Genomic DNA, 27,841 nt, shown 5'->3' on the forward strand with positions numbered 1-27,841 from the left:
AAAAAAATTTTAAACTGGTGTTTTGTCATAAATTTTAGGTTAAAGAAATATTGCACCCTCTGCGATTTGAAAATTGTAGCAGGCCATATTGCGATTTAGTCTCATTTGCGATTAATTTCCCATCCCTAGTGTTAACCTGCAATTCATTATTCTAAATGAAAATGTGTATCCAAATTCCATTGATTAAAATTTTGCGTGGAAGTTCATGTAAAACATCTTAAGAATGAGGTGTCTTGCTAGCATCCTAACCTTGGTGCAGGTTAGGAGCTTAGCTTCATAGGTGTCATGTTTTTTTATATCAAAATAATGTTTTCCTTTATATAAATGCACCTTAATTTAACAAATACAAAAATGAAGACTTGGTAAATTGTATAGCTCAATGGGCTCGTAAACAAGAAAGCAAAATGTTTTTTTTGTTAACATTAGTTCATTTAACAAGACATCATCCCACACCACTTCCATGTTAAAGAGCCCCAAAACACTAACCATCACGTCAAGTGGAGTTTGCTTCCATTAAGCTGATAAAGAAGCAAAAGAATGACTGGCATCCCTTCTTAAAAGGAGCCTCAAGAGAGCTTTTCTCAGTGTTGAACTATACGTAGTGGAAGAGTTAACGCAATGCAAATATGACTGAAATAGAGATAGAAAACAGGTAAGAAAAACAACACAAATGCAGTGAAAATATCAGTTTTATTTGACTGCACATTATAATAATTTCCCCCTCCTGTATAGTAGCAATAGACTATTCTAAGCCTTTATAGATTGGTCCTCATTTCAGCCAAAGCTTCCCAACAGAAAGGTGTAAAAACAGCATCACTGCAGCTCAGATCAGCTCTGTCCCTCAGCGCTGCAACAACTGGAGTCCACACTCCAATGCTGGCATGCGTTACCCATTTTTCTTTCAGCAAAAACAAGAGGCTCAGGCTAATCCCTGTCCAACACAAGGGCTAAGTCTTGGCAGCAGGCTAACAGGGGCACAGCTCTGTGGTTTACACACCTCTCTCTCTTCCTTTTCACAGAGATAGAAACACACTGAGGTGCCAAACTGCTCCGCAACACACATCAAAGATAGGGATCCCACTACCTGCAAACTGTTTCAACTCCTGTGTCTATTTACACTCACACTTAAAGAGAAAACCCTGGCGTACAGAAAAGAGAACTTCTTAAACTGTCTGCTTGTTTGCTTCTCTGCTGCATCACCGGAGACAGTCTCACCTGCTGTCAGATAGTGAATCATCTTGAATCAGGACTCGCCGTGGTGCTGCAGGTCATGGAAATCCTCTCTGCATTGTCGAGGCAGGTGGAGGACGCAGAGAGAGTGTCTCCTGCAGCAGCTGGCATTCACAAAGAGCAGAGTAAAGTGGAGCCAGCAGGATGAGAGCGGTGGCGCTTTATCTTCGCTTTCTCCTGCTCAGGCGTGCTGTCAGAGAGTTTCACCCCACACTTCCTGAGTGGATGGTTGAGATCACACTCCCTCCCATCAGGGGGATACCTCAGCTGCTTATCAGATCCTCCTCCCATTCCATTTTTCCACTTTCCTCTCTCAACTTCCTCACACTCTCTTTCCAAGAATTGAGGTTGCTCAATATCATTCAAATGGGGAAAATGAAGCAATGTAGCTGTTAAAGGGGGTGATTTCAGTTCAGAGGGGGGTTTCCACAATTGTCATCCTCTGAGTTCTGGCACCGTAGAAGAAAATGCGAAAGCTGTAGTTTGCTTCACACAGTCACTGACCAAGCAAAGCACAATCTATACTACAAATGACTTGCTCAATGTACACCTTTAAAATCCACATCAAGCAGCACAGAGGACAAACACATTCATATCAGTTATTGTTGAATATCTGCAGTCTAGTGTGGGTTAGTTGAACCTTGCATTCTTGAAACCATCCAAAAGCTGGTCACAATCATTATACTGAAAACAAGATAAAGAGTGTGTAAAGTGTTCAATCCAGAATCCAGAAATACACTTGTCACACACATAATCTCTAAGGCCTCTTTAAGGGCACATCAAGGTCACAAGTGTTTACTTTTTTAACACTGGTTTAACAGTAACATTGACCTGTGACCTGCGCTACGAGGGAATTTAAACTAATCCTGAGGAATGTGGCCTAGAGGAGCAGGTGGTACCAACCTACTGTGGGGCTGAATCTGACTGACAGCCAAGCATCTACAGTATTACAGAAGTTTAAGCCCACTGTATTTGTTTGATTTTTCAATCTGTACCAAAGAACTTAGAAGTTACACTCAATGACAGATATCTCTCTTCAATTTAAAAAAGATATATTCAGAAAAAAACTTAAGAATAGAATTCAAATGCAAAAACAAGAGCTCTTAAAGTAAGAAATTATTTTCAGTGCTGTTCACATGAGCTACAAGAGCCTCTTGTCTCGTCAGCACAGCCGTCTTAATAAGCATAACAGCATCAATGTGGTGTCTAGAAAATCAAGAGCAAGAACCAGATGAGGAAAAACAGCAGTTAGTGTTTCACTCTGGGTACAAATTTAGGCTAAATAAATGCAAAATAAGCTGTCATTATTCAATAACAAAATCTTAGTTAAAACATTAAAAAAACAACATTATAGTGATTTAATTTTTGTGAAAATTCCTAACTATTTTATGTGCTTAATCAATTAAAAATCAAGCTTATAATTTCATGAAATTTGTGAAATTCAAGATATTTTTAGACAAAGTTGCAGAAAGATAAAGGACCTTTAATGCAGCAGTTCTCAGGTTAGCCTTGGGATCCATCACCACCTTTTAAAGGGGAAAAATCATGGAAAAATCACTTTTCTAACAAAAATATGTGCCCCTGGCCTGTCCTCAATCCCCTCAAATACCAGAAAAATCCATTCCCTTTTACCCTCTCTTCCTCCACCTTTCAGAAAATGTGTGCTGAAACAAGCTGTTCTCAGATTTTCCCCTCATGACCTCATGTGGAGAGTTAGCACCGCCCTCAGGTTTGGTTTGCCCTCCCCGCTTGGAAGAAAGTTCCAGCCTCCTCTCCTGATCTTTCTCTCAGCTGCCAGCTGAGATGCTGGATAGCTCAGTGGGTTACCCTGCTGACTTTGGTCTAGAAGATTGATGGTTCAAATACCAGTCAGGTCCTTCACTTTGGATAAAAGTATCTGTAACATCAGGAGTGCTGCAGCTATTTCCTGAGGGGGGTGTGGTCAGGGGCAGAGTCAGACAGCTCATTAACATTTACAGACACAGAAATGGCTTGTTCTGAGAAGGGCTGAAACAGAGGGACTTTTAGACTTGTCAAAATCCTATACTAGAGTGTTTTTGACTGACGGCCGAGGTCAGCCCTACACATGGCAATGTCTGTATCTGACTAACTGAGTGAGTGATCATACTTTCAAAGCCCTACCATAACAGAGTTGTGTTTGCTTGTACTGAATGCTGTTGGTAATGGCTGCCTCCACTGTGTTAACTAGAGCGATACATACAGAGTTGCGCTACAGGCGGGCTTTACTTGTGCTGAAAGCCCTCTAATGGCTGCCTCCACTGCTCTAAATACTCAGATATAGCTTTAGCATGGCTTCTGTTTAACCAGAACTGGACCACATTTCTGTATGACAAAGAAAAAAAACAACCCTATAAGCTTTTCATGTTGGGAAAGATGTTTTCACTCCTCTTCTGACCTGCTTTGGCATGACTATGTGATAGTTGAGTGGGAAAAGGTAACTTGATGTGTAAATGCTTCTGTACGCTGGCTGCTTGGAGCGGTTAGCTCTGAATTGGTCACAGCAGCACTTCAGTCCAAACTGGAAATTTCTTTATTGAAACAAGTGATGACAGTAACCCGTCAGCAAAAGCTTTCTGTAACAGAAAGGGTGTTTTTGCTCTTCTGCCAAACCGCTTCAGCGTGAGTGGATGATAGTTGGAGAGGGGTATGGCTACAGCCCGGAGATGTGGCCATTTACTGCATGTCTCTTCCCTGTTTCTGAGTCTATCCACTGTCCTTCCTCTATCTGGAAAAGGCCCAATAATTAATCTTAATTAAAAAAAAAAAAGAATATGTGTCTGTCTTGTGCAGCCAAACAATGTGATGCTTTGTTAAAGCTCCACAATAAAGTACACACTCTAAAACTTTATTAATAAGTCAAAAGGCACAGCTTTCCATGCAAATTGGCCTTATTGCATTAAGCATCTAATGACGAGGTTAACAGCATGATGTAAATAGAGTAAAGATTAGCCTACTGTCTTTGAGAGCTGATTGAAGTTCGCTGCAGATTTATGCATTAACCTTTATGCCCTGTTCAGGGAAACCTGTGTATTTTGGAGTGCATTGTATGAAATAACTTTGGGTGTGATTGTGACCTTGCCACAAAAATTAGGTCAGGGAGTGTGTTTTTGCATAAATTTTGATATTTTTGAGTTTCATCCATATCCACTGTATTTTGACCGTGTAGTCAAAAAAAGTTACGTTCAGTTTGTTCCCTACAAAGTTTGTGCCATAGACTTCCATTATAAACACATTTTTTGACCTCCCATGTAAAACAAAGTGAAAAAAATGTTTTCTCTGTAATTTCCCATTTCTCTGTAGCAAACTACTTGAAGTTTTGTAAGAATTAAGTCAATCACAAAATTGCCCCATTTTCACATCACCCCACCCACCCAAATAAAAAACACTGACTCCCGGTGGCTATATAAGTAATTGGCATGGCTGCAGACCAGTTAAAAAAAAACTCGTTTACAACTAAAATGGTTTTGATGTGTAGTTAGTGATCAGATCTTTCAGTCAGAATGGTTGTAATAAAAAAAAAAATCCAGATGTGTGTCAGTGTGTAATCTACTCACAGATAATGAAATCCTTATGGGAAAATATGCAAATTTGTAAACTCATAAAAGCCATAAAACTAGTATTTCTTATTCCTTGGCCATGGCAGGATAAAATCAAGATTTTCATCAGGTTTTGCATTCATTTTGAAGGTTATTCCTCAAATTTGATGTTTTTACTCATATTTAGCCAATTTCATATAGTTTGCCACTGAGGAACAGCCATGTCTCTGTCACAAACTAGAAAAAAATAGGAAGGAATTTGCAGAATTTCTGGCAAACTTCAGGATTAGGCCACTGTGACCCAAAAAAGGCCCATTTGTTGAATTTTGTTCTGATATGGATGGTAAGGACTTCTACTTGCATGTTCATGACAAAATACGATGGTGCGTGTGTGTGTGTGTGTGTGTGTGCGCGCATCTGTTTGTAGGTAATTGGGCTGCAAATCTGTATCCCCTCCATTTCTTTATCCTCGTACACGCACACATGAACACATGTATGCACGCACACACGCACACCACTTTCCCTTTTCAATACAATTATTTGTTCTGCTGTTTGATATCTCTTGTGATAAATGCTGTTATTTTGCAAGATTTGGTGAGTGGCGTTTGAGGTGATAGAATGAGTCAATTTTGTAATTATCTTTTTTACATAATTTCATGAAGTTTGCTGCAGAAAAATGGGAAATTACAGGGAATATCATTTTTTCACTTTGTTTTACATGGGAGGTCAAGTCATGTGTTTATAATGGAAGTCTATGGTACAAACTTTGTAGTGGACAAATCGAAAGTAACTTTTTTGGACATACTGACATTATGCAAAAAGTAATAATGCACCAAAGTCAATCTTCTCACATATCATCATGATAGTTAAGCCAGTGATACTGATAACAAACAAAGTCAAAAAATCTTTTTTGAAAATTGACTAATAGTGTATTTTTCAAAAAAGCAGATAGTGGTATATGATCAAAAATGGCATCTGAAGGGTTAATTTTTCATGTGATTCATTAAATCATGGTATAAATCAATCAAGAACCCCTTCATGAAGAAACATATAATAAACGATGCATGAGCAAAGTCAGTTAATTTTACTTTGACATGGCTGTTACCGAGCCATGATCAGGAATTAAATCAGTCCAAGGCTCTCAGCTGTTTTTTTATCCATGTGTGGCACTATTATGCATGATAAGGATGTGAGTGTTGTGGTCGTTTTCTTGGAGTTTTCCTTCATTCAGAGAGAAAAATTTGTCAGGGTGGTGCTTCAGTGACCACATTGACATTACTATTCATTTAATACCGTCTGTTATTTTGGATATTTAACATGGATTTCAGAATCTGTGCAGGATGTGAGTGGGAGTGTAGAAAAGCATAAGAAAAGCATCTCACACAGGGTTCTAGTCAGTTGAAATATTGTGGCTTAGAATAGCGCATGTGCAGTCTGTGTATCACGAAACATTTCTCGAATGGTGACAGCCACATCGAGCACTCAAATCCTTGTACCCATCCCTAGAAACGGCTTTGCGACCCACTTTTGGGTCCCAAGCTCTCATTTTAGAGCTATTACTCTAGTGAATTGTGCATGTGAGAGCAAGGTAAGTCTTCTGCTCTATAAAAACCTATTTTAAAGAAACATAGAGGTTTGTGTTAAAGTGATATTTAGACATTGTTTGACTAAATAAAAGTGAGGCTAAACACAATCCCATGTAGTGTACTGTGATAAATGTTATGAAGTAGCCTGGATTTGGCATTATCTCAGAGTTTTGAGTGAGAACACAAATCACTGTGCAACTAATCACTAAAAAAAAAAAACACATCAACAACCATTCATTTTAACTGGGCTGCTTACTTCATTTCCAGATCAATTCAATTAGCTGCTGCAAAAACCTCATTAATATAAGCAAGCAGTTAGTGTGCAAATGAAATGCTTCAGCACAATCCAAAAAATAATAATAAAAAATCAAATTAAAGAAGAAAAGCTGCTGATGTGAAAGGTCAAATTAGGGACCATGAACCAGGATTGAACTCTGTGATGACACCCATTTTTTTGTGTACGACCCCCCTTACCCAGTAGGCAGTGTGAACGTGTGGCAGGACATTACATAGAGAGGGATTTCATGGACTACCAGAAGCACCCTGTAGCATCCCGAGCCCTGCAGGCTAAATTAATTAAGCCTTAATAACAGTGGTTTGTGCTCAGTATCCAGTCACAGGGAGCCATTAAAGAGATAAGCATTTTGCAGCAGGACCTGCACATGTTGACTGACCTTTTTATCAGTTTCACAGCAGAGCACTGCAGCAGCCTCACTTGGTTTCATTGCCGGCATATGGAGGAATAATCCAGGCAGTGTCCCCCAAGAGTTATTGGGAGATTCCTTTGTCACTCAGTATCCAAATGAGGGGCTCCAAACAAACCCATTTCACACTAATGGCAATAAACTCATTCACCTCTATCATAACCATCATCTTCATTGTTTACAGCAGAAGACACCCCAAAATGAGAGGGCAATGTGACACAGTTTAACGGGAGAACTAATTTGCATGCCCACTGCATGTTGAGATTAAAATAGCATCAATAAAAAAGGAAAAGCCTGGTCTGAAGCTCTGCTTTTGGGAAGCCTGTAGCTACCCAACAAACCACTCAAGCAGCAATGGACAAAGTGTGGTATACCCAGGCTCAAACAGGCCCAAGGAGAGCAGAAGCAGGTGCAAGGACTTGTCCGCATCTGTAACCCTGTCAGCCAGACGCTATGGCAGAAATTGAAAGAGCTGTCACCTTATTAACATTCAACACACACACTGTTCTGACACAGCACATTTCATTGCAGTCACACTGGTCCTTTAGGCCATGCGGTTCCAAAACAAAAGCAAAGGCAACAGCTAATTAGACTGCAGCGAATGTAAGACAGGCCAGTGTTGGGCCAATAGTAAAATAAATTAGGATGCAAGAAACACTTCTATTCCTGCAGAGAAAAGGCAAAAAAGAAAAAGCTTTTAGCCTGGATCCTGTTCAGAAATAGATTTTGCTCATCAGTAACATCTCATTTCACGCCTCCTCAATGGGAAATTATATTTTCAAACTCTTAGAGGACAACAAAAGAATGGCAGAGGCTTATCTCCAGTGTACAAACTAGAGCAGCTCTATAAATCGCATTTTTATCACCATCGAGATAAGAATACAAGCAATAAAAGCTCAACAAAAGACTACCTGGATTCTGATAAGGAAAACCATTTTAGACACAAAATGCAATCAAACTCAGCAAGTGAACAACTGACTTACAAAGACAGAAGACAAACATTGGTGTAGTCCATGTAGTGTGATAGAGATGACTATAATCTCTCTGTTACATCAACTATTACTTATGAGAACTGATTTAAAGCCTTACAGTAATAGTTGCAATTGTGGGAATACAATCGCCACCAAAGTTTCAATCGGTCTAGAAACAAGCAAAGAGGTATTGCAGAGATGTGTCCTTACAAAAAACCACCTGCCAGTTAATCCATCCATAATTATGAAAATTATACACAGCTCTTAGCCTTAAAGTCACAGAAACAAATGTGTTACAAGAAATCCAACCCCGTACAGTTTTAATCAGCTAAGAAACAGGCTGTACAGTATAAACTAGAAAAGCACTAGGAGAGTGCAGACCTCCGCCATTAGCCCTATCTCCCAATAGTAAAGACTCCTTCAAAAAAATTCCTGGATCCAGACGGTGATCCGGAGCACTCCCAAAATCTAACCAGTTCTTCCTTATGCCATTTCTGACATTTCTTGAAAATTTCATCAAAATCCGTCTATAACTTTTTGAGTTATGTTGCTAACAAACTAACAAACTAACTAACTAACTAACAAACTAACTAACTAACAAACCCTGCCGATCACATAACCTCCTCGCGGAGGTAATGAGATGTTTAACATAGATGCAGTCTCACTGATGTCATCCATTGGTTCCTAGAACAGGATTAAGAAGCACAACAATGGCAGTGGTCATATTGGATATGCTGTCTCTAGCTGACTTAACTGAACGTCAAATGCTGTTTCATATATTCATTGCATGGATATATTTCACAGTAATCTAAGAAACCCATAGAACGTGTTTGGAAGGCCAGGACTTTCCAAAATATTCTTAGAAAATGATTGGGTGAAGGTTCTGCCTGTCTCTGGGCCAATCAGAGCAACAAGAAAAAATGAGGTAGTAGAAATGCGAAGCTCCTGTGCTAACCTGAGCTAAACATGCTGCAATATTGTTTAAACAACAGAGCTTTTCAGTGTCTAAAATTCATGCCAAAGCCTATCGGGAGATGTGTGAAAACATCTTCTTTGATAAGAGAAGCTTTCAGTGTGGCTGTTTGCTCTTGTTTAAGAGGAGCAGAAGAGCAAAAACACCTTTTCCGTCAGGAAATTTTCCATCAGGAAAAGCTTTGTGTGCTGTTCTCCGCTCTCTAATTCATAAAAAAATGTGGTCCTGTTCTGATAAAACTGCCACGAGCTCCATCTGAGCTAACCGCTACACCTGCAGCAGCCATAGCTATCGGCTCACAGTACAACTTAACCCCGCCTGCAGCTACCACCTTGTTCTCAAATGGCGTAGGTTTACCTAAACTGTTTATGGTACCCCACAAACGTTGTAGATGGCAGTCTGGCAAACTCACCTGCTCTGCAATGTTACAGCTGACATTAGGTCATTCTAAATACAGAAAGAGAAGTGGAGCTGAGATGGGCCTTTAGCCTTTTGGGAAAAAGCTACAACACACCTAGCTGTGGGTCAAATCAGCCTTGCCCTAATAATGCATCAAAATGGGACTTTCAGTGGATTTTTTTTGGATCCATCCCCTGACTTATACTTTTCAATAACCTTTTCTCTGAGTTGCTTGGAGTATTCTTTTATCTTCATGGCATAATGGTTGCCAGGAATACTGGTTAACCAGTGACTAGACTTTCCAGCCACATTTGTCTTAATACTACAATTACTTGAGACACATTCACTGCACTCTGGTGATCCCCATTTCACTAAATGTGAGACTACTAGCCCCAAATGAGAGGACCTCTGTTGAATTAGGTCAGTTGCTTTTTATTTTACCTTACATATTTTTATTTGATTGACATTTAGTTTTCACTCAAACATTAAAGATGTTTTTTTGTATTTTTTTTCTGTCAAAAGGGCCAAATGATATTGGCCATGATTGAATTGGTCCTTGGTGTACTGTTATTTATTTGTTGAAAACTGGAATTATTCTGGAGCCGCCTGCAGCGATGTAAACTGACCCTGGTTAGAGATAGATACCTATCATCCAGGCCTGTGAGCACAACAGCACTTCTTGTGCTCCCCTGATACGGATTAAGCTTACTGATAAATATTTACAAAGGTTGATTTGAAGTCATCAGAGTCTTTGTGAGTTTCCAGCGCCTCCAACCATGACGACAAAATGACTTTCAAAAGCTCAGGGATCAATCGTGACAGGGATTTGCTGCAACAAAGGAAAAAGTTAGGAAGTTTTCTGGAGCGAGCATTACCCAGGGGAATAAATCAATAAAGGGTCCCTGCAGCTTTAGGTCAATATTTAATACCACAGATTTACCCTGCGCTCCACTCGCTGAATAATGATCACCCCGAGCAACCTGGAGTTTTATTTATTAATTCTCCTCATTTGTGCTAACAAGAATTGTCAGAGTGTGTGAATGTTTGTGTGTTTGGGTGAAATTCGAGCAGGGAAAAGGGCTATAAACTGTTTGATAGTTTTGCACACTTAATCGCATTTAAAATTATGTTAAGTAAAGCCTCACTTGTTTTTAACCCCCAAGACATTACTAAAAATTCCCTTAATTTATTGGAATGTAGACCCATAACCAACGCAGCACATATTCTCTCAGCTTTAATACAGTCAACCAAGGGAGTCTGAGCCAGACAAGTCTTTTATACTTACACATAAAGTGAACAAACTAGGCTTTCTTTACAGTATAGTTCTTACATTGACTTTAAACAACCTTCTAATTATCTACAATTAATTAGACCATACATTGAACAGAAGGCAGTATCTCTTTCTATACAAGGTAGACATCTGCAGTATCACAGATGGTGATTCTCCTTTCTTTTGTTACGCTGCATTTTTTTTTTTAAATCAATCTGATAAAAGTGATGAAAATAAACCAGCCCTATGTAACTCTAAACATTCAGCAGTCTCTTCAGCAGCCGTTGGTTTGAAGGTTCTGACATTTGATCTAGCTCTGCAAATCTCTTCTTGGGGAACTGACAAGCTGGAGGAAGATTTTGTAAGCAAATTATCTCAAACCCAGACAAAAACACACATTCAGCAAGAGCATCAAATACCTGACAGTGCAAAACAAATGAGCTACAAAGCGTAGCAGGGGATTCTGTAAATCCCAACTGTAGTCCTTAATACTAGTCGCACATGGATAATGGAGAAACTTACTAAAGACAAGACCATCTAAAAATGTCTAATTATTGAGGAAAACGTTAAGCTGATGGACAAGCTAAATCTAGCAGGCCCGATTAGAAATGAAATGAGAACAGCTGAGGTCTCTTTTCTCTTCCCCTACAGTCTTTTCCTCTACTGTGATCAGCACATCAATATGAGATGCTCAAAGGCACTTTGCTTCACTTAAATGATGCACACACTAACATATGCACACTTCCACAGAACTGAGCCAACCTTTAGTATCAAAGGTCTGAGTATGTTTCTGATAACTAAAGGAACCAGGAAATCACAGGCTAATGAGGGGTTACATAGTGACCTTTGGAGTCCGTCCTCCGGAGGCTCCAAAGCTTTTGTGGAGCTGAAGGACAGTTTAATATGTGACTGATACAAGACAATCTGACCATGAAAGATGAAGTGTTGGTAGGTCATCACAGTGAACGTGGCTTAAGAAACAATGTGTCAGCACTCAGCGGGACAACAAATACATGTGTGAGTCCTTGGATACCGTTTAGAATTCCATCATTTTGGCCTGCTATAATGGAAAAATATCCTGCACAGCAAAAAACAACTTAACAACTTTACAACTGAGAAAAATATTCACCGTTTAAACCCTGCTCCTTTCTGTTATCGTGACAACAATGTGCAAGAAGTAAAATGCCAACAACTGATGCAAAGTTAAAAAAAAAAATTAAAGCAAATTAAAATGCTCTGCACATAGAATAAAGATGTGTTGTTGGAAAAAGTATTTAATTTTTATTAACTGCCCAACATGTAATTATTATACTATAGAGTAGATGGAAGTAGATCAAATACTAAACTTCAAACCTGAAACATGTTTTTTATCAGTCTAAAGGGGTTTACAGTGGAAACATGTTCGCAGTAGCTCTGACAGGCTGAACTTATAGTTGTGCGAGTAATCATTCACTTAATCTTTATCACACCAATTCATAACCAGTGTTATTTTGAGACACTTCACAAAGAGTGCATGGTCTTTGTTTTATCATTTATTCATTTTATACCAAGCAACAATAAGGCAACGTTATAATGGCAATGATAAACTTCATTTTACCAGGGAGAACCTTGAAAAGAACCAGACTAATGTTGAACAGCTGTCTGCAAAAGTTGTGTTAATTTTGTACAGAAATAGAGTGAGATGCAGAAACAGCTGAAGAGAAGGATGCAAAATAGAGAAGAGAGGGATATGGAGGATTAAACAGAGGAGGGAGATGCAGAAAAATGGAGAGGGAGACGATTATAGAAGAGGGATATGCAGAGTAAGGATGGGCAGAGAGACATAATAGGGAGAAGGAGGAAAAACAGAGGAGAGAGAGATGCAAAAATAATGAAGAGAAAGATGCAGGAAAACAGAAGAGGAAGTTTCAGAAAGAGAAGGAAGGAGGAGATGTATGAAAATAAAAGAGGGAGATGCAAAAAACGAAGGGAGATGCAAAAAGACAAAAAAGGGAGCTGCAGAAAAGAGAAAGGAGATACAGAAAGAGAGACAGAAAGAGAGACAAAGGAAGATGCAGGAAAAGAGACAGAGAAGAAGCAGAAAGAGAACAAGAAAAGAGGGAGATGCATTAAAAAAGAAAAGGGAGATGCAGGAAAACAGAGAAGAAAAAAGAATGAAATGCAGAAAGAAGAGTAGAGGAAGATGCACAGAGGCACTGGCATTAAGCTAACTTATTTTGCCTGGTGATTAAAAAAAATGCCCACCTAATAAAGTGGTTTAGCTGCAAAAATTTTACTGTGATTGATAGGAAAAGTAATATGTGAATCAGGGAGGAATATCCAAGAGAAGAGAATAGTTTTAAGAGAAGTAGTTTCTTAACCTTGGACATTCATGACCCAAAATATGTAGTTAAAGGAAGAATAACTTTTCAGCTGTAGTCATAGGATGCAGCATGCATGAATAAAAGGAGGTGATGATGCCAATAATGCATCTGCTAATGCTATAACATGATATGTATTAATGCTATCTGATATAAATAAATACGTTAGTGTGTGAGTAAGTTCAGTTTCAGGACACAGTGGGACATGAAAATGCTCCACATTCTTACCAGAAATCTGGATGTTTTGCTAAGCATGTCTAGTTAAAAGCACTTTGTTCTAATATTTTCCTTAAGTATCATTGCCCAGTGCCCTTTGGTACTTGGCTCATTGTTTTATGCTGTCGATACTGTTCATCTCATACATGACTTTCACTGTATTTAGCATAGTGTCAAATGTCCAAATGAAATTTGAATTCATCCATAAACAGCAAGCCAGGTGTAGCTAAATGTAGGCAAGATAGTGTGTTTGGCAGTCAGCGCAGGTGCAAGCTCAACTGAGCTGTTGATCCAAGCAACTGATCCCAGGTAGGAGAAATCAAGTCTGTATGAAGGAAATTTAGACTGACTATCTCTCACATAATAAAAACACTCTGATGGGGTGTCAGAAAGCCTCACATTTGGACTAACCATGCCATTCCCCACTCTTTCATGCTGATTTCCTGCTCTATCCACTCTCTTCTCCATTTAAAGGTATAAATAAACCCGCAAAAAATAATCTAAAAAAAAAAAAAATAACACTAACATATTCAGATGAGAGCAACAGACCGCCAGCACAGCAGGCTGGATGATCAGCAAGACTCACTAATTAGAATGAATGTAATCAAAAGTGTGTAATTATGCATCATCCCAACCTAAAATTATTTCTTGCCTTCTTTTCCACACTGACACAGCTCCTGTCTCATGTTCATAATGGAATGATAGACAAGCAGGACGATATCTCAGCTTGGCTCACTTCAGAAGATTGTAAAAGTGTGATATGGTTGGATATGTGATAAGATGCTATGATCACGCTCCGTCAGTCTTCATTTGTCTTCCCAGTCTTTGTTTGGCAGATTAATGAGGTCTGACCTACACTATAGACACAGACGATCACAACCATCGCACAAAATAAATGATCTGTTTGAACTGATTCAAAATAATTAAGACAAATATTATCTTTGATATCAAAACAAGAAAAGTCAACCATTTCTTCCTTTTACTAGAAGAGAAACAGTTTTGACTCCAGCCACTGAACTCAAGCTTCTTCTTGGAGGTTACATACTGTATCTTAGCTGCTAAATGCTAAATCCAGCCCACAGTGCAATACCAAACACAGCTAATCACTTAGCTGTGCAATGTAGGACAGGAAGGGATATGAAGTGCGGGGGAATGCTAAAGCTGAAAATCTCTGGTAGCAGATAGACCCAGGGCTAGGAAACTGCAAGCATAAAGCAGGATAGACCAGTGGGAATGATGTGCATTAAACCATGCTGATAGTGTGACTATCATCTACAGCTTTACGAAACCAAATCAAGAACAGATCCTACCGAGCAGAAGGAGTCCTGAAATACTGATGCAAAATTCCTTCATACGCAATAAAATAACCAACATTTAAAAATGCTTCTCCATTAATAATCACAAATACTAATGAAGACATTCTCACCGTGTGAAATGCTGGTGACTTATTAATCTTGTATAATATCCCTGAGAAAGAGACTTCAGTTCATTAGAATTTGACCGACTCACCCTTGAATTCCTCCAGGGAGCTCCACCCATGTGTAGGAGGCTTGACTAGTGAAATTATAATCATCACACTGTCAGCAGAATAAAAATTAATACTATTAAAGCACTAGAGCATCTGAACAATAACGAAGAAAAATTTAGACAAGATAAAGAAGTGCTGGGTCTCTCACTTCTTCTACTGTTTTTCTTACTTCAGTCAAGACCTTATGAGTCAACACAAAGCAGTCCAAAACAGCAACAGAAAGATAAAATTCCTCCCAGGTCAGACATCCTGTACACACCCCATTCTGTTTGGTTTTAACTCATAGCTTAGCTCACACACAAGACAAAGATCAGGCCGATGATAATAGGGTTTGTTATGGTCTTAAGCTTGTTATCACACAGTCAATGATTTAATAAGGTTACTTACATTACATTTTGAATTGCAACACCTCTTAAGGCTGAAGCATGATGCTCCCAGTGATATAAAGTGTTTTGTCAACCTGTATCCATGAATTAAATAGGATCAGTTGCAAATAAAACATGAAGTAAACTGTTATTGAGACTGGAAAAAACTCAGCTCAAACAAGCTTGTTAATGTTAAGGAAAAGTTGAATTCAGTCAAATATGCAGTCCAGATTTAGTAAATAAAGTTACAATGCACATGAAATGAACAGATGAGGACAAAATTATAAGATACCCTTTGAAAATGTAAGTTTTTCCCAAGTATTTCCCAAGTGCTGGTAAAAAGAGCAAGGAATTCTTAACACAGCTTTTCCAAACATCGTAGTTTTACTTTCAGTGCTTACGTTATCTTACTTTGCACACAGAAACAAAACTATTTCACTGAAAAACCAAAACTACCAAGATCAAAATAATTAGCCCCCTTTAGAATTGACCTTTTTGTTCAGCCACAGCACAGACCACTGTTGTTCTATAATGTGTTTTGACGATGAAATGCTCAAGGCTTGTAAAACAAGTTAAAACTTAGGGTTATCTTCCAATTTACACATGGTATTAAAAAAACCCAGTAAGGGTTTGAGCTGTCGCTGAGAAAGTATCATAGCAAAAACAAAATTAATCAGTTTAGACTTGAGAAAAAAGGATGGCCAAAGCTCACAAAGCAGGGGAAGGGTATAAAAAGTTTAGAACAAGCCTGGTAGAGGTGGGAAGAGAAAGATTGAAAAACTAGTGAGAGATGTGTCAAAAGACCCCAGAACAACTGCCGAGACAGTAGAGAATAACTTAGCCAAGTCAGGACTCGTAGTCTCAAAGAAGACTATCACTAGAGCCCTGAACAGGACTGGACTGAGAGGTTGCAGACCAAGAAAAAATTTCTGTAGGAGAGACATCTTCAAGCCAGACTGAAGTATGCTAAGGACAAACTGGAGAAAGATTATGCATACTGGAAGCATGTCCTTTGGTAAAATGAGACCAAATTAGAGGTCTTTAGCAACGCAGTGGTGGGAGTATTATGCTGTGGGGATGCTTCTGAGTGTCTGGAACTGGGAATCTCCTAAAGGTGGAAGGAATCATGAAGAAAGAAGAATATGTGAATATTTTGAAAGAAAACCTCAAGAAGTCAGCAGCAAAACTGGCCCAAAACATACATGGCTCCTGGTGAAGAACCTCCAGAGGATCAAAGAGAATGTTGGTGATTGACCTGCACAAAGTCCTGACTTCAATCCTGTTGAAAATCTGTGAGGTGAACTGAAGACAAAGGTCCATGCTGAAAGACCATCAAATCTGGAGGGGCTGGAGAGATTGGCCAAAGAAGAACGTGCTGAGATTCCTCAGGAGATGTGTCTGAGACTTATTGATAACTACAACAATGACTGCAGGCTGTTATCCAGGAAAAAGAGACATAACTGACTATCAGCATTGGGTGGGGGGGGGGGGGGTAATAATTTAGACCCTGGGGATTTTTGTGAAACAGTTTTGTTTCTGTGTGCAAAGTAACAGCCCTTTGGAAATACATAAAAAATAACATTTTCATTGGGGAGCAAATAATGTTCTTATCTGTAAACTGAATCCGCTGTTTGAATCCAGGAAGGACAGGTGTTTGCTGTCGGCAAAGAAGGCGGACTTTCTCAGAATGACTTAAACCATCATTGGTTGTACTCTAGTGGGTCAGGACCCAAAAGTGGGTCACACAGACATTTTTAGTGGGTCGCTCATGATTGGGGACAAAGTTATAATGCAACTTAATAGTGGATGCAACATGCCATTGAACAATGTTCTGAAGCTGCTGGTTTATCCTGGTGAAACTGAAATAAGAGAAAGAATGCATTAAATGTAGAATTTCATGCACTAGGGACATAAAACATTAGTGAACTGTGTGTCAAATGAAATCATGATGCCATTAAAACCAAAGCAGCATTTAGAAACAAAATTTGATCATGATTTTCAAAGATAATTGTTTTAATGTGTTTTGTTGGCATGATATTTTGATCCATCTCAGGTCCAAATTGCACCAGTTTCCTTCAATAAAATCAAGTGGCTGGAAATAATCAGAAATTTGTATTGCAGTTTGTCATTTGTGAGGGGTCCTAAATCTAACCCAGTGAAGAACCACTGATTTAGACAGCTGATCTATTCAAATGAACTTCAACAAATGTAAACCTCAGAATATCCTGTAAAGCCTGATAGGTAACAGAAGTGATTTTTTCAGAGATGAAGTAAAGAAGCAGCTTTCCTAGCCCTCTCCCATGTTTTCCATATGTACCCTGGATAATCATGTGGCGGCCACTTCACAAATGATTATAGTGGAACAAGATTTTTCCACAATCACATGCACATGTTTATATCTACACTGACACTGACAGCAGACTCCCTGCTCATCCTATCAGATTAAATATGTCTCCCAAGCGATTCTCTGATGAGAAGGAAAAATAAGAGACAGGAGAGGATTCTGGGTAAACACAGACTATATTATTCTTGCATTTTCCTGCATTTATCAATTGATATTCATACAAAGAACACTGTCAAGACTGTCACAGCATCTTCCCTGTGATAAAAACTAAGTCTGCATGCTAATGGAGTTGGTGCACAGCCTCTTAGCTTTCTCCCTACAAGATGCATGTGCACATGCATGTGAAGTGCCTCGTTATGCTGCTGTTGAGGGCTATAAGAGAATTTATAGTGAGGCGGTATGGAGTCCTGGATTCTGCAACAATTCTGCAGCAGCAGCTGGTCTAAGATGACAGCTTTGTTTTCAGATTAAGTCGATAAATCACCTTCAGCTGTCATTAAAAAGGGAGAGAAACAAAGTATATAAAATGCAAGTTAAGTTAGGAAAGTTAAAGTTTAAAGATCCATATCCTCTTGGCTGCTACTGTTAACAAAAGATCAGACTTGGCAAGAGTCCTTCAATTCAACCAAGGTCAAAGTATGATGCAGCAGATTGTCCAAAAACTATTAATTACAAGTGAATTTAACACAAAGAGCCAACATATCAAACCAAAAGTGGCCTACCTGTGTGCTGCCATTGTGCTTCCCATGCAGCAGCAGTCCTCTTTGGCTACATTGACTCCAAACATTTTACTTTTCTTCAGTCTCAAAGATCTGCCTGCTTCCTGAGGTTTTACAGCAAAATAAATGATTTGCAGCATGACTCGGACTGATTCAGCCAAAGTTTGGCAATCTGTCTTCCTACATACACATTCTCTTAGCGCACACAGAGACACACACGGACATGGACACAAATTGCATATGTTCACATTCAGATTATCTGTCTGATCTCTGATGTTTATAATCCTGCAACATCGGAAATAAATCACAAAAAATAATAAAATAAAATTATTACAAATAAAACAAACATGGCAGATGTGGATAGGTGGAAATAGTGGGGGAAAAAAAATCACATTTAAAAAACAAAAATCAAGATCAAAATCTGAGTAACAAATATTTAAAGGGAAACTAAGCACAGTGAGGTTTTCTGCATTCTCAGCAGCAGTGTAATGATTGTTGTAATGGTGTGCTTGCTTGTTTTCTAGGTAGGTATGTAGCTGTGATGACACACTACGTTGTGAGTGTAATGGTACATGAAGAAACATGTAAAAACTGCAGATTAATTATCTGATCAGGGCTAACGGAGTCAGACATGACAAAGCAGCTTATCTCATTGCTATGGATGGATCAATGTTTGCCTTTTCTGCATGTCATTAACATGCTGTTAGGAAAACTGTAGAAATGTCCTGATAATAAGCCCAGGCAATTCAAAAAGGCGCAGCAACTTGAAGAATTTAATGACATTGTCCTCTGCTGTAACCCTTTTTGCAACATGTGAATACAAAACCAGAGAAAAAATAAACATATCCTGAAGGATTAGCTGAACCAGGTTAATCCCTGTTTTCCAAAATCGTTTCCATGTCAGTCGATAGGGGTTTCGACAAAAAGCAGAGGAGCTGATAACCAGCTATTAGCTCTTCCAACAATCGGATTCAGCTCACCCTCATGCTGTGTAACATGTCTAAATCCCTTACACAATCATGTCAGAGGCATTATTATGTCATCATACAAATAAATTATATTCTCCTCTTCCTTTTTAAACCATACACACACTTAGATTTCCTTTTACAACCTCAGCAAAATGACAATGGAGGTATGTATCAAATTGTCCAGACTGCTGTAAAGGCACTGTGGAGAATATAGGAAAATCTATATTGTATACTCTTGATTACATTACATTACATTTAGCTTTTGAGGTAAATGATAAAGTCATCACATGTAAGCAAAATTGCTGAGGCTGCTCTGTGAGAGGAATTCATTAGTCTGGTATATTTTGCTGCAGAGGATCTCCGTCCTCAGGGCATCCAGGTGAGTACAGTGCAGCACAGTTAACTGCAATAGGCCTGTCCTTACAGCAGTGTTAGCTTCATTGTGTCTAAAGTACTCACTTGCCACTTGCTAATACCAGGCTGAACCCCCTTTTGCCTTCGGAACTGTCTTAATTCTTCATGGCATAGTTTCAACAAGGTTTTGGAAACATCCCTCAGAGACTTTGGTCCATACTAACATGATAGCGTCAGCAGTCGCTGCAGATTTGTCGGCGGCAAATCCATGATGAATCTCCCTTTCCACCACATCCTAAAGGTCCTCTACTGGCCACTGGAGTACAGCTAACTCATTTTAATGTTCAAGAAACTAGTTTTTGTGCTTTCTGACCCGGTGCATTATCCTGCTCGAAGTAAACATCAGAAGAAAGGTACACTGTGGTCATAAAGGGATGGACATGGTCAGCAATAATAATCAGGTAGGCTGTGCAATGAAACAATAATCAGTTGGTAATAAGGGGCCCAAAGTGTGCCAAGAAAATATCCCCTACACCATTACACCACCCCCACCAGTCTGAACCATTGATACAAGGTGGAATAGATCCATGCTTTCATGTTGTTTACCTCAAATTCTGATCCTACCATCTAAATGTCGCAGCTGAATCGAGACTCATCAGACCAGGCAACATTTCCAACCAGGCATCTTCTATTGTCCAGTTTTAGTGAACCTGGGTGAACTATAGCCTCAGTTTCCTCTTCTTGGCTAATAACTGCATTTTAAATCATGATCCCAATACTGGAGAAAAAAATGCGATTAGATTTTCACAAATTATTCAGCCCTAGTTGTCTGTGAAAATCCCAGTAGATCTGCAGTTTCTGAAATACTCCAACCAGCCCGTCTGACTCCAACAGCCATGCCATGTGCACTGTCACTTAAACCCCTTTTTTCCTTGCTCTGATACTCAGTTTGAACTTCAGCAAGTCTCGACCATGTCTACATGCCTAAAAGCATGGAGTTGCTGCCAACTGATTGGCTGATTAGCTATCTGTGTTAACAAGCAATTGAACAGGTGTACCTAATAAAGTGGCTGGTGAGTATATGTTAACAATAAAAAAAAAGACAAGATAAAAAGAGTGTCTTTTTATCGAAATTGGCAGCGACCTTCTCTTGCACTCACGATCAGCTCTGTGCTGAACAAGCAGACTCAGCCGCTCTTTCTTTCGTGTGTCTGTGTTGTAGTTCGTGCACGTGTGACATCTGTTCTCTGCTGGGATCTAACTCCAGACTGGCTGCAGGCTTGAAGGGACCTCTCTCCTGCACTTCTCATTACAGAACCTGAGCAGACACAAACCGCAGTGCAAAGGCAGCAAGTGAACACATTCCCACTAGGGAGCTGTGTTACAATGATGCACAGGGTTAAGACAACACAGCTACTCCATGACTGCAGTGCTCAGTGGAAGTGAACAGCATTAAAGCACCACACACAGAGGGCCCATTGGCACAAAAAGCACACCTCTACTGGGATGCAAAGCGATTCTGCTGTTATACCATGCAGTGTAACCATGTGGGTTTTCCTGCATTTGTATGCTGTACACAAAGCTATCAAAGCTCTGCAGATTTCTCTCACATCTCTTCTCTTTTAAGGGTCTTTTTATTGCTTAAGAACCACATTTCAAAACAGACATCCCGTAGAAGCTCATTTCATAACTAGACATGAAGTAGTGACCAATTTTAACTCAGCTTAAAACTGTTTAGTTGAAGCCCACTCCATCTCCCAGGCTATCATCTTTTATTTATTTTTATCAACAAATTAAACAGATGGATTAAATGAATTAGGTGAGGCTCGGCTGGCAGAGGATAACTGAATTACGAGTCTATTTTTAGATCTCTGTATCATGAGAGCGTGGCGAGAGCTTGTCAAGACTTAGGAGGCTTATTGAGTCAAGCATCAGTTGAGAAGGTGGGCCACATCTGGTGAACACAGCTCTGAGACTCTCACTGGCCGGCAGGACTGGGATTTTTACCAGAGCAGTCCCTCCCCTTGAATTTCCATTCCACTCAAATAGGCTGATCCAAATCACAGCCTGGGGAATTTAAAAGGTCACGGTCTTAATTCATAGAGAATGCACTCCCTTTTTCAAATAGCTCAACCCTGTTAGGCATCATCATCATGTCTATTCTTAGAAATGTCCAGTCTCCCTGGAAATGAGCAGAATGTCAGTGGTTTAGGAGAGGTCTCCTCCTCTCTCTGCACCAATTTTAGGTGTGTCATTTTTCAGACTAAACCGGTCCGGCTATTACGAGCAGCACTTAACAAAGATATGACCTCTGCATCAGCAGAGCATACCAATGAAGCGCTGTGTCTTTTGGCTACATTTCACCCTATAGCTGAGGGATAAAAGTGAAAGGCTGAGCTGTCCTGGGTGGGACTCAACATTACTGGAACTGACTGGTTGAACTAAGAAACATCAAATCAGATGTTATCCAGCCCTCCTGAGTAGAACCAGACCAGGCCGGAGCCAAAAAAATTACATAATGTATTAAAAACAGGCCTACACTCCAGACTGGACACGTAGGGCTCAGTGATTTAAAAGTGAGCTAGGTTGTAAATGTAGCTACATACCTTGAAATGAGCATAATATATTGATTTAAAGTGGGCTCCTGCTTGTTCATTTTGTGGTCTGCTGTTAGCAGCCTGCTTTCTCTGTGGTTGAGGACACAGCAGGGGGTCTGACCGATGAGAAGGCGCATGAAGGAATGATAAATAGGCTAAGTAACCTTATCGCTGTGGCTGACATCGAGACTGTGACAGAATGATAATAAGCTTAATATCTTGTGCACAGATCTTTGAGTGATTGGATCAATATCATTGTGTCAATTTCACAGCACAATTAAAAGTGTCAAAATCAACCTAAAAACATTGTAAAACTGTTGGCTAAAAGTCAATATCACTTTGATAATGCATGCTTGATACTGTAATTTATCATTATTAATCAATATACAGCAGAATATCTGAAGTTCAGATTAAGTCAAAATCTATGCAAGCATGAAACTTGGTTTTGCTTAAGTCAATGAAACAAACAATTTTTGCAGAAAAAGATTGAAAAAGTCTACCAATGCATGGAAAGTATAATGTGCAGCAGATATGACAATGCTTGCTGTATATCTCTATGGGTCTGTGTGTGTGTGTGTGTGTGTGTGGGCTAGGCCCTATAGCAGCTGTACAAAGGATTCAGACAGAATCCCATGTAAACAAGTACATTCCTGTAAGAATCTGTGGCTTTCTGAGAACTGTCTTAAACCTGCTACGGTCTAACCTATAGAGGCATTCCACATTTTCTCTGTATATAGGAAGAGCATCATAATCAGCTTGAAAGATCACAGTTCTGCTGACATAAACACAGCAGTCAGTGACCTGTGATCATGAGGCACTGCAGTGAACATCTCTCTCTGTCTTCTTACACTGCTCCATTAGTGCACGTTGATCTACGCACTCCCCAAAGGCAATTAAAAGGTTTTAAATGCAATAGAGCCAGCTGCCTCTTCCTCCACAAAACAGCTAATGCACACATGCATAAAAATTTTCATACTTTTTAGAAACACTTCACGGCATGCATTTAGAAGCACTTCCTCTCCAGCAGTTGCTGAAAAGCTCGAACAGACACACCTCCAGAGTAGCGACGTAGCAACGCCATCCCGCATATGTGCTGGGAGTAGAGTACAGATACACACCTGTGATTCGCACGATACACTGGCTGCCTCCTGTAAGGGACGTGTAAGGTTGACTGTCCTGGTTGGCCCAACATGCCTGCTGCAGATCTGTGATTTGCTGTGCTGTGCTCTGCTCTGCTTCTCTCACTGGTGCCTGCGTGTGTGTGTGTCTATGTGTGTGTACTCCTCTCAGCTGGTAGTGCTGCTGCTGCTGACGTCCTCTGCTATGCACCGAGGCGTTGATTCATTCAAAACATCCTCTTTCCCGCTTCTGCAGCTGAGGTGGAGCTAAAAATACATGCAGTCGCTGAACTGTCCCCTGTCTCCCGGAGCATTAGGCTAGGGATGGGTATTATTAAAGCCAGCCAAGCTCATGGATGCATCATGTAAGAGGCCCCAGAGCACCAAGTGAAACCACAGGTACAAAGCATCAGCCATAACCCATATCATCATATTCTCCTCCTTCATTTTCCCTCTTAGTGGTGGGGCTCTTTCTCTCCTCTCACCTCTACCCTGCTCTTTTAAAACGTATGCATTTCTCAGCAGAGCTCGCTCCGGACGCCCTCTCTGCCCCATTCCCTGTGCAGTCATGCAGAAGAGCAAGAGGAAGGGAGGCAGGAATGAGGAGGAGTTACAGTAGTGAGAAGGGAAAAAAGAAAAGGAGAGGAGAAGTAAAACTCTAGGTGTTGGAACTTTGACCTTTCCCATTATTTATTAATACACAACGGTGTAAAAAATATATTGAGTGCTTAGGTTTTTACCAACATTTTGGAGCAAAGAATGCAGGACATCTTCACTTAGAAACATCTTGAACAAATTCATATTAAGGCTGATTTATTAAGCCAAATTTAGATTAAATTGCTTTATGGCCTAGCACTTTTGAAATTCCAGAATTCGCAATGTTTCTGTAACCTTAAATGTGTCGAAACAAGCACATAAGTTACGCTCTAAACATCTTGTAAACATTCAATTGTCAATTTTGCAAATGGAGAATATATGGTAAAAAACAAAATCCTACTTGTCTTACTTTTAGGGCCCGAGCACAGACCTCAGAGCGAGGGCCCTTTAGTATCTGTAGGCAATCATATTATTTTTCTCTCAAAGCAATTGCTAATTTATGGGCTTTAGAATGCTCAAAAAACTCACAAAAATGTGCAGATATATCAGTCTTGGTAAAAAAAAAAAATAATATATATATATATATATATATATATATGAATCTTGGTGGCCCAAAACATCCTTTTTTGGGGGCCCATTCACAAAGTTTGGGCTAAATGCATGAAAACTAGTACACATATGTATTATTTCCAGTAACAAAAACAACTAATATATCATCTTTTGAAAATATTTACAGAAAGTGAGATAATAAAGGCTAAAGCTTAAAATTTGATTTTGTTTTGGACATTTTACAGGTCTCAGATTTTAACGAACTCCACTGAGGGATTTCATCTAATGGACTCCTAATTTTTTCTGATGATTCAAGACAAGATGTAGATCTAAAGATGTGCAAACTGTGAGTTTTCACCATGTAATGGGGTGGGGCCACAATCGGGCCCCAAAAGTTTGACTTGTGATTTTTTTACTTCTAAAATCAATTCAAATAATCATCCCATGCAAAGCATTCAACCTAGCCTTATAGTTTTTGGTCTGTATATGAGTCATCATGAGACCAGCAAAATAGTTTTGTGGACCCATACTTAAATCCCAACAGGAAGTCCACTAGCTTCATCTATGTTTCAAAATTAGGTGTTTTTGATGATGCTAAATAACTGTAACCTGCTTTAACTTTTGTATATGCTATTCTTTGATCTTCTACAGTTTCTGGCAGGACAACAGTATCACACTAAGCATGCCCACATGTAAACATCTCATCAAAGCACCCTCTACAGGCAACAGGAAGTCACACAAATGGGTTATTTATTTATTCGTCTGTGTTGAACCTATAAAGCTCAGATTTTGAGCTGAAGTCTTCAAAAACTGTCCACAACACTGACATGCTTCATTAATGGACGCCTCACTCATGATAGCTAGCATTTTGATATCTCGCCACTTTCACAGGAAGTTGGCATAACTCTCATATGTGACATCTGATTTTATTCAAATTTCACATCTATGATCAAAGTCTGCCTCTCTACACATTCCAAGGTTATTTCTATGGTTTTGCTGTACCCCCATCAACTGTAAGACGCCAGTAAAACCTCTGACATAGGATGTCAAATTTTGTTGAACATTTTTAAGGATAAAAATCAGTTCTGCCCTGATCATAGCAACATCTTAGCATCTTGCTTTGTCATACTGCCGCCTTGTCTTGATAGCTAGTGCCTACCTCAAAAACAAAGTCCAACATGCCCATTATTCTTGCTTTGATGACAGTCCTGGGAGGACTTGCTTATCACTCTGTGCACTGTTCTACAGCACACTGCACATTTTACCAACACCCTGCACACCCCGTGCTAGGGCCTTTCAGTGCTGCTTGCAGCCCTAGTTGTTTCTGTTTTTCTTGTTAAAATGAGAAACATCAAAACGATTATTCCCTTTAATATAAAAATCCATATTGAATTTGCAGTATGAGTCAAAATAATCGCAAGTAGATTTTTTTTTAATCATTCAGCTGTTCATCATGTCAGATAAGAAATAAATCAACACTTTCATGTCAATCTTTGTATGTGCTAGGTTCACTTTGGGACAGTTGCCTGCATCACAACTCAAAACTTTACTAATTCTACCATCTAGGATTACTGTGCAGCTTAAATGGAGGATGCTGCAGCATCAGCCTTATCTTGGTTGTTGGGCAATCACTCACAACATGAGAAACGGAAGTAAAGACATGGTTATGTCCTTCCATACGACTAAGGAGACTGATGATCACGCCATGCAACAAATCCTTTCTATCAGCTTATAAAGGAAGAGGGAGGGGAGGCAGGTGAAAAATGTTTTCCACACCAGCTAAGGGCTCAGGAAGTCAACTCACACATTAAACTGGCAGTCCCTACACACATACACGCACACAAATGCAGGTAATGCATCCAGCTTCTGCTGCCCTCATCCCCTGAGTTTCATCCTCTGCTGCTCGTTCTCATCCATCTACTCTCTCCTTCACATCTCGTTAGCATACCCCAGGAGAAGTAGGTACTCGCCCTGCAAGTAAAGACCTCTTTAAAGCAGTGGAGATCTGGGTCTTACCACCTGCAATGATCAATGAAATGTTCACTAGCGCAATCAAAACAAAATTAATTTCTCTGCTTGGAAAAAGTGCAACATACAAATGTGAAACAGCCACAGAAATACTAAACTATTGAGCTGCTGGGAAGCAAAATAGCTCCCGTCTGCGGTGAAGAAAGAATGCACAGAGGAAGTCATTATATCATGAATGCAAATAGGAGTTTCAAAGAAAGGTAAATGTCTGTAATTATTTTCAAAATGACCTAAAGGGAAATGTTTTTGCTTTAATAAACTACTTATCCATGCATGAAAACAGTACTTAAAACCAATGCCCATACTTGGCCAGTGATGGGAAGAGGCAAAGTACCTTTCCTAAGCACATACATACAAGTATATTTTTAGTGTTTCAGTTATGTTTCTTTACATTAAGACACTTTTCAGAGGAAATACTGAACTTTATCAAATGTAGACGCACTAAAGTAGATTTAGGGTTCAAACACAACTTCAAACAATAACCAGTAAAATGCATATCATTTTATATTTATAAGGGCTGACTCACACACTTTTCCCATACTTTTAGCTCTTCTAAGATGCATCATTTTTAACAGATTTTTTTAAAATACATTTCTGTTATTGCTACTTTTAAATGAGCAAAATACTCTACTTTTTTTCCAAATATGCCAAATCCTCTTCCTTTGACTATATTTAGCATGCTCCCAGTTTTTTTATTGATAGCTTTTGGTTTATCTTCAAAGGATTCCTGCATGGCAACTCACCAGTTAGTTATCAGAAGTGCAGAGATGTAGATCCAATTCAGAGGTCTAAAATCTCCAGATCTGTCCAAATCTGTATGATCACAGACTAAGTTTGTCCCCTCTGTGTTCTCTTACCAAACGGTAGCTGAGGCTGTTATAGCTGTGTGCACAGTGCAACGTGGGTGTGCTAAAAGGACATAAAGAGCGGTGTCAGATTGGAGTATAACTGCTGTTTCAGCCCTCTCTCTTTACTCCTGATCACTCAGTAACACTGCCGGCACTTACAGTATGTAGCTCCACTTAGCCTCTCCTGGGAGGAATAAAACAATAACGCTCCATTGTTCAGTCCCTATATAGAAGATGAAGGGGGAGGAAAAAGGAAGTGCCTGACCTGCTAAGGAACTCTAAGCTTTTACTCTTTTTTAGTGACTACAGATGCAAACTATTCCCCTCGATTGTTGTCCAGTCAATGTAAAATGCTGACCTTGGAGTCTGACTGCAACCAGAGCCTTCAGCCTCACCTCGGGTCCATTTTATCAGATCACATCCCAGTCAGCCGGGGAGAGAGGGATGGAGGATGGAGGGCAGACTTTAGCTGAGTGGCCGACTCAGGCTGCTGCAGCGTCCACTCAATAATCCACAGACAGACGTATAGATAAGAGCAGAGGGCTGGACGAGGGTGGCGT

The 27,841-nt window shown here is 39.6% G+C and overlaps 1 protein-coding gene across 12 annotated transcripts in view; it reads right to left on the bottom strand.

Moving 5' to 3' along the window:
- Positions 1 to 27,841, bottom strand: part of plekha7b (pleckstrin homology domain containing, family A member 7b) — a 99,497-nt gene that overhangs the window by 54,136 nt on the left and 17,520 nt on the right. Inside the window, exon 1 of one of the 12 annotated variants that reach the window (XM_041782989.1) lies at positions 23,260 to 23,409. The exons of 10 other annotated variants lie outside the window; for them this stretch is intronic. In XM_041782989.1, coding sequence (XP_041638923.1) covers positions 23,260 to 23,333 — 74 coding nt within the window. In that variant the 5' untranslated portion in view covers positions 23,334 to 23,409. Of the gene's footprint in view, positions 1 to 1,215; positions 1,404 to 23,259; positions 23,410 to 27,841 lie in introns of those variants that run through there. One more of the 12 variants, XM_041783030.1, reaches the window with a different exon arrangement.

Source organism: Cheilinus undulatus, linkage group 1, assembly GCF_018320785.1.
Source record: "Cheilinus undulatus linkage group 1, ASM1832078v1, whole genome shotgun sequence".
NCBI lineage: Eukaryota > Metazoa > Chordata > Actinopteri > Labriformes > Labridae > Cheilinus > Cheilinus undulatus.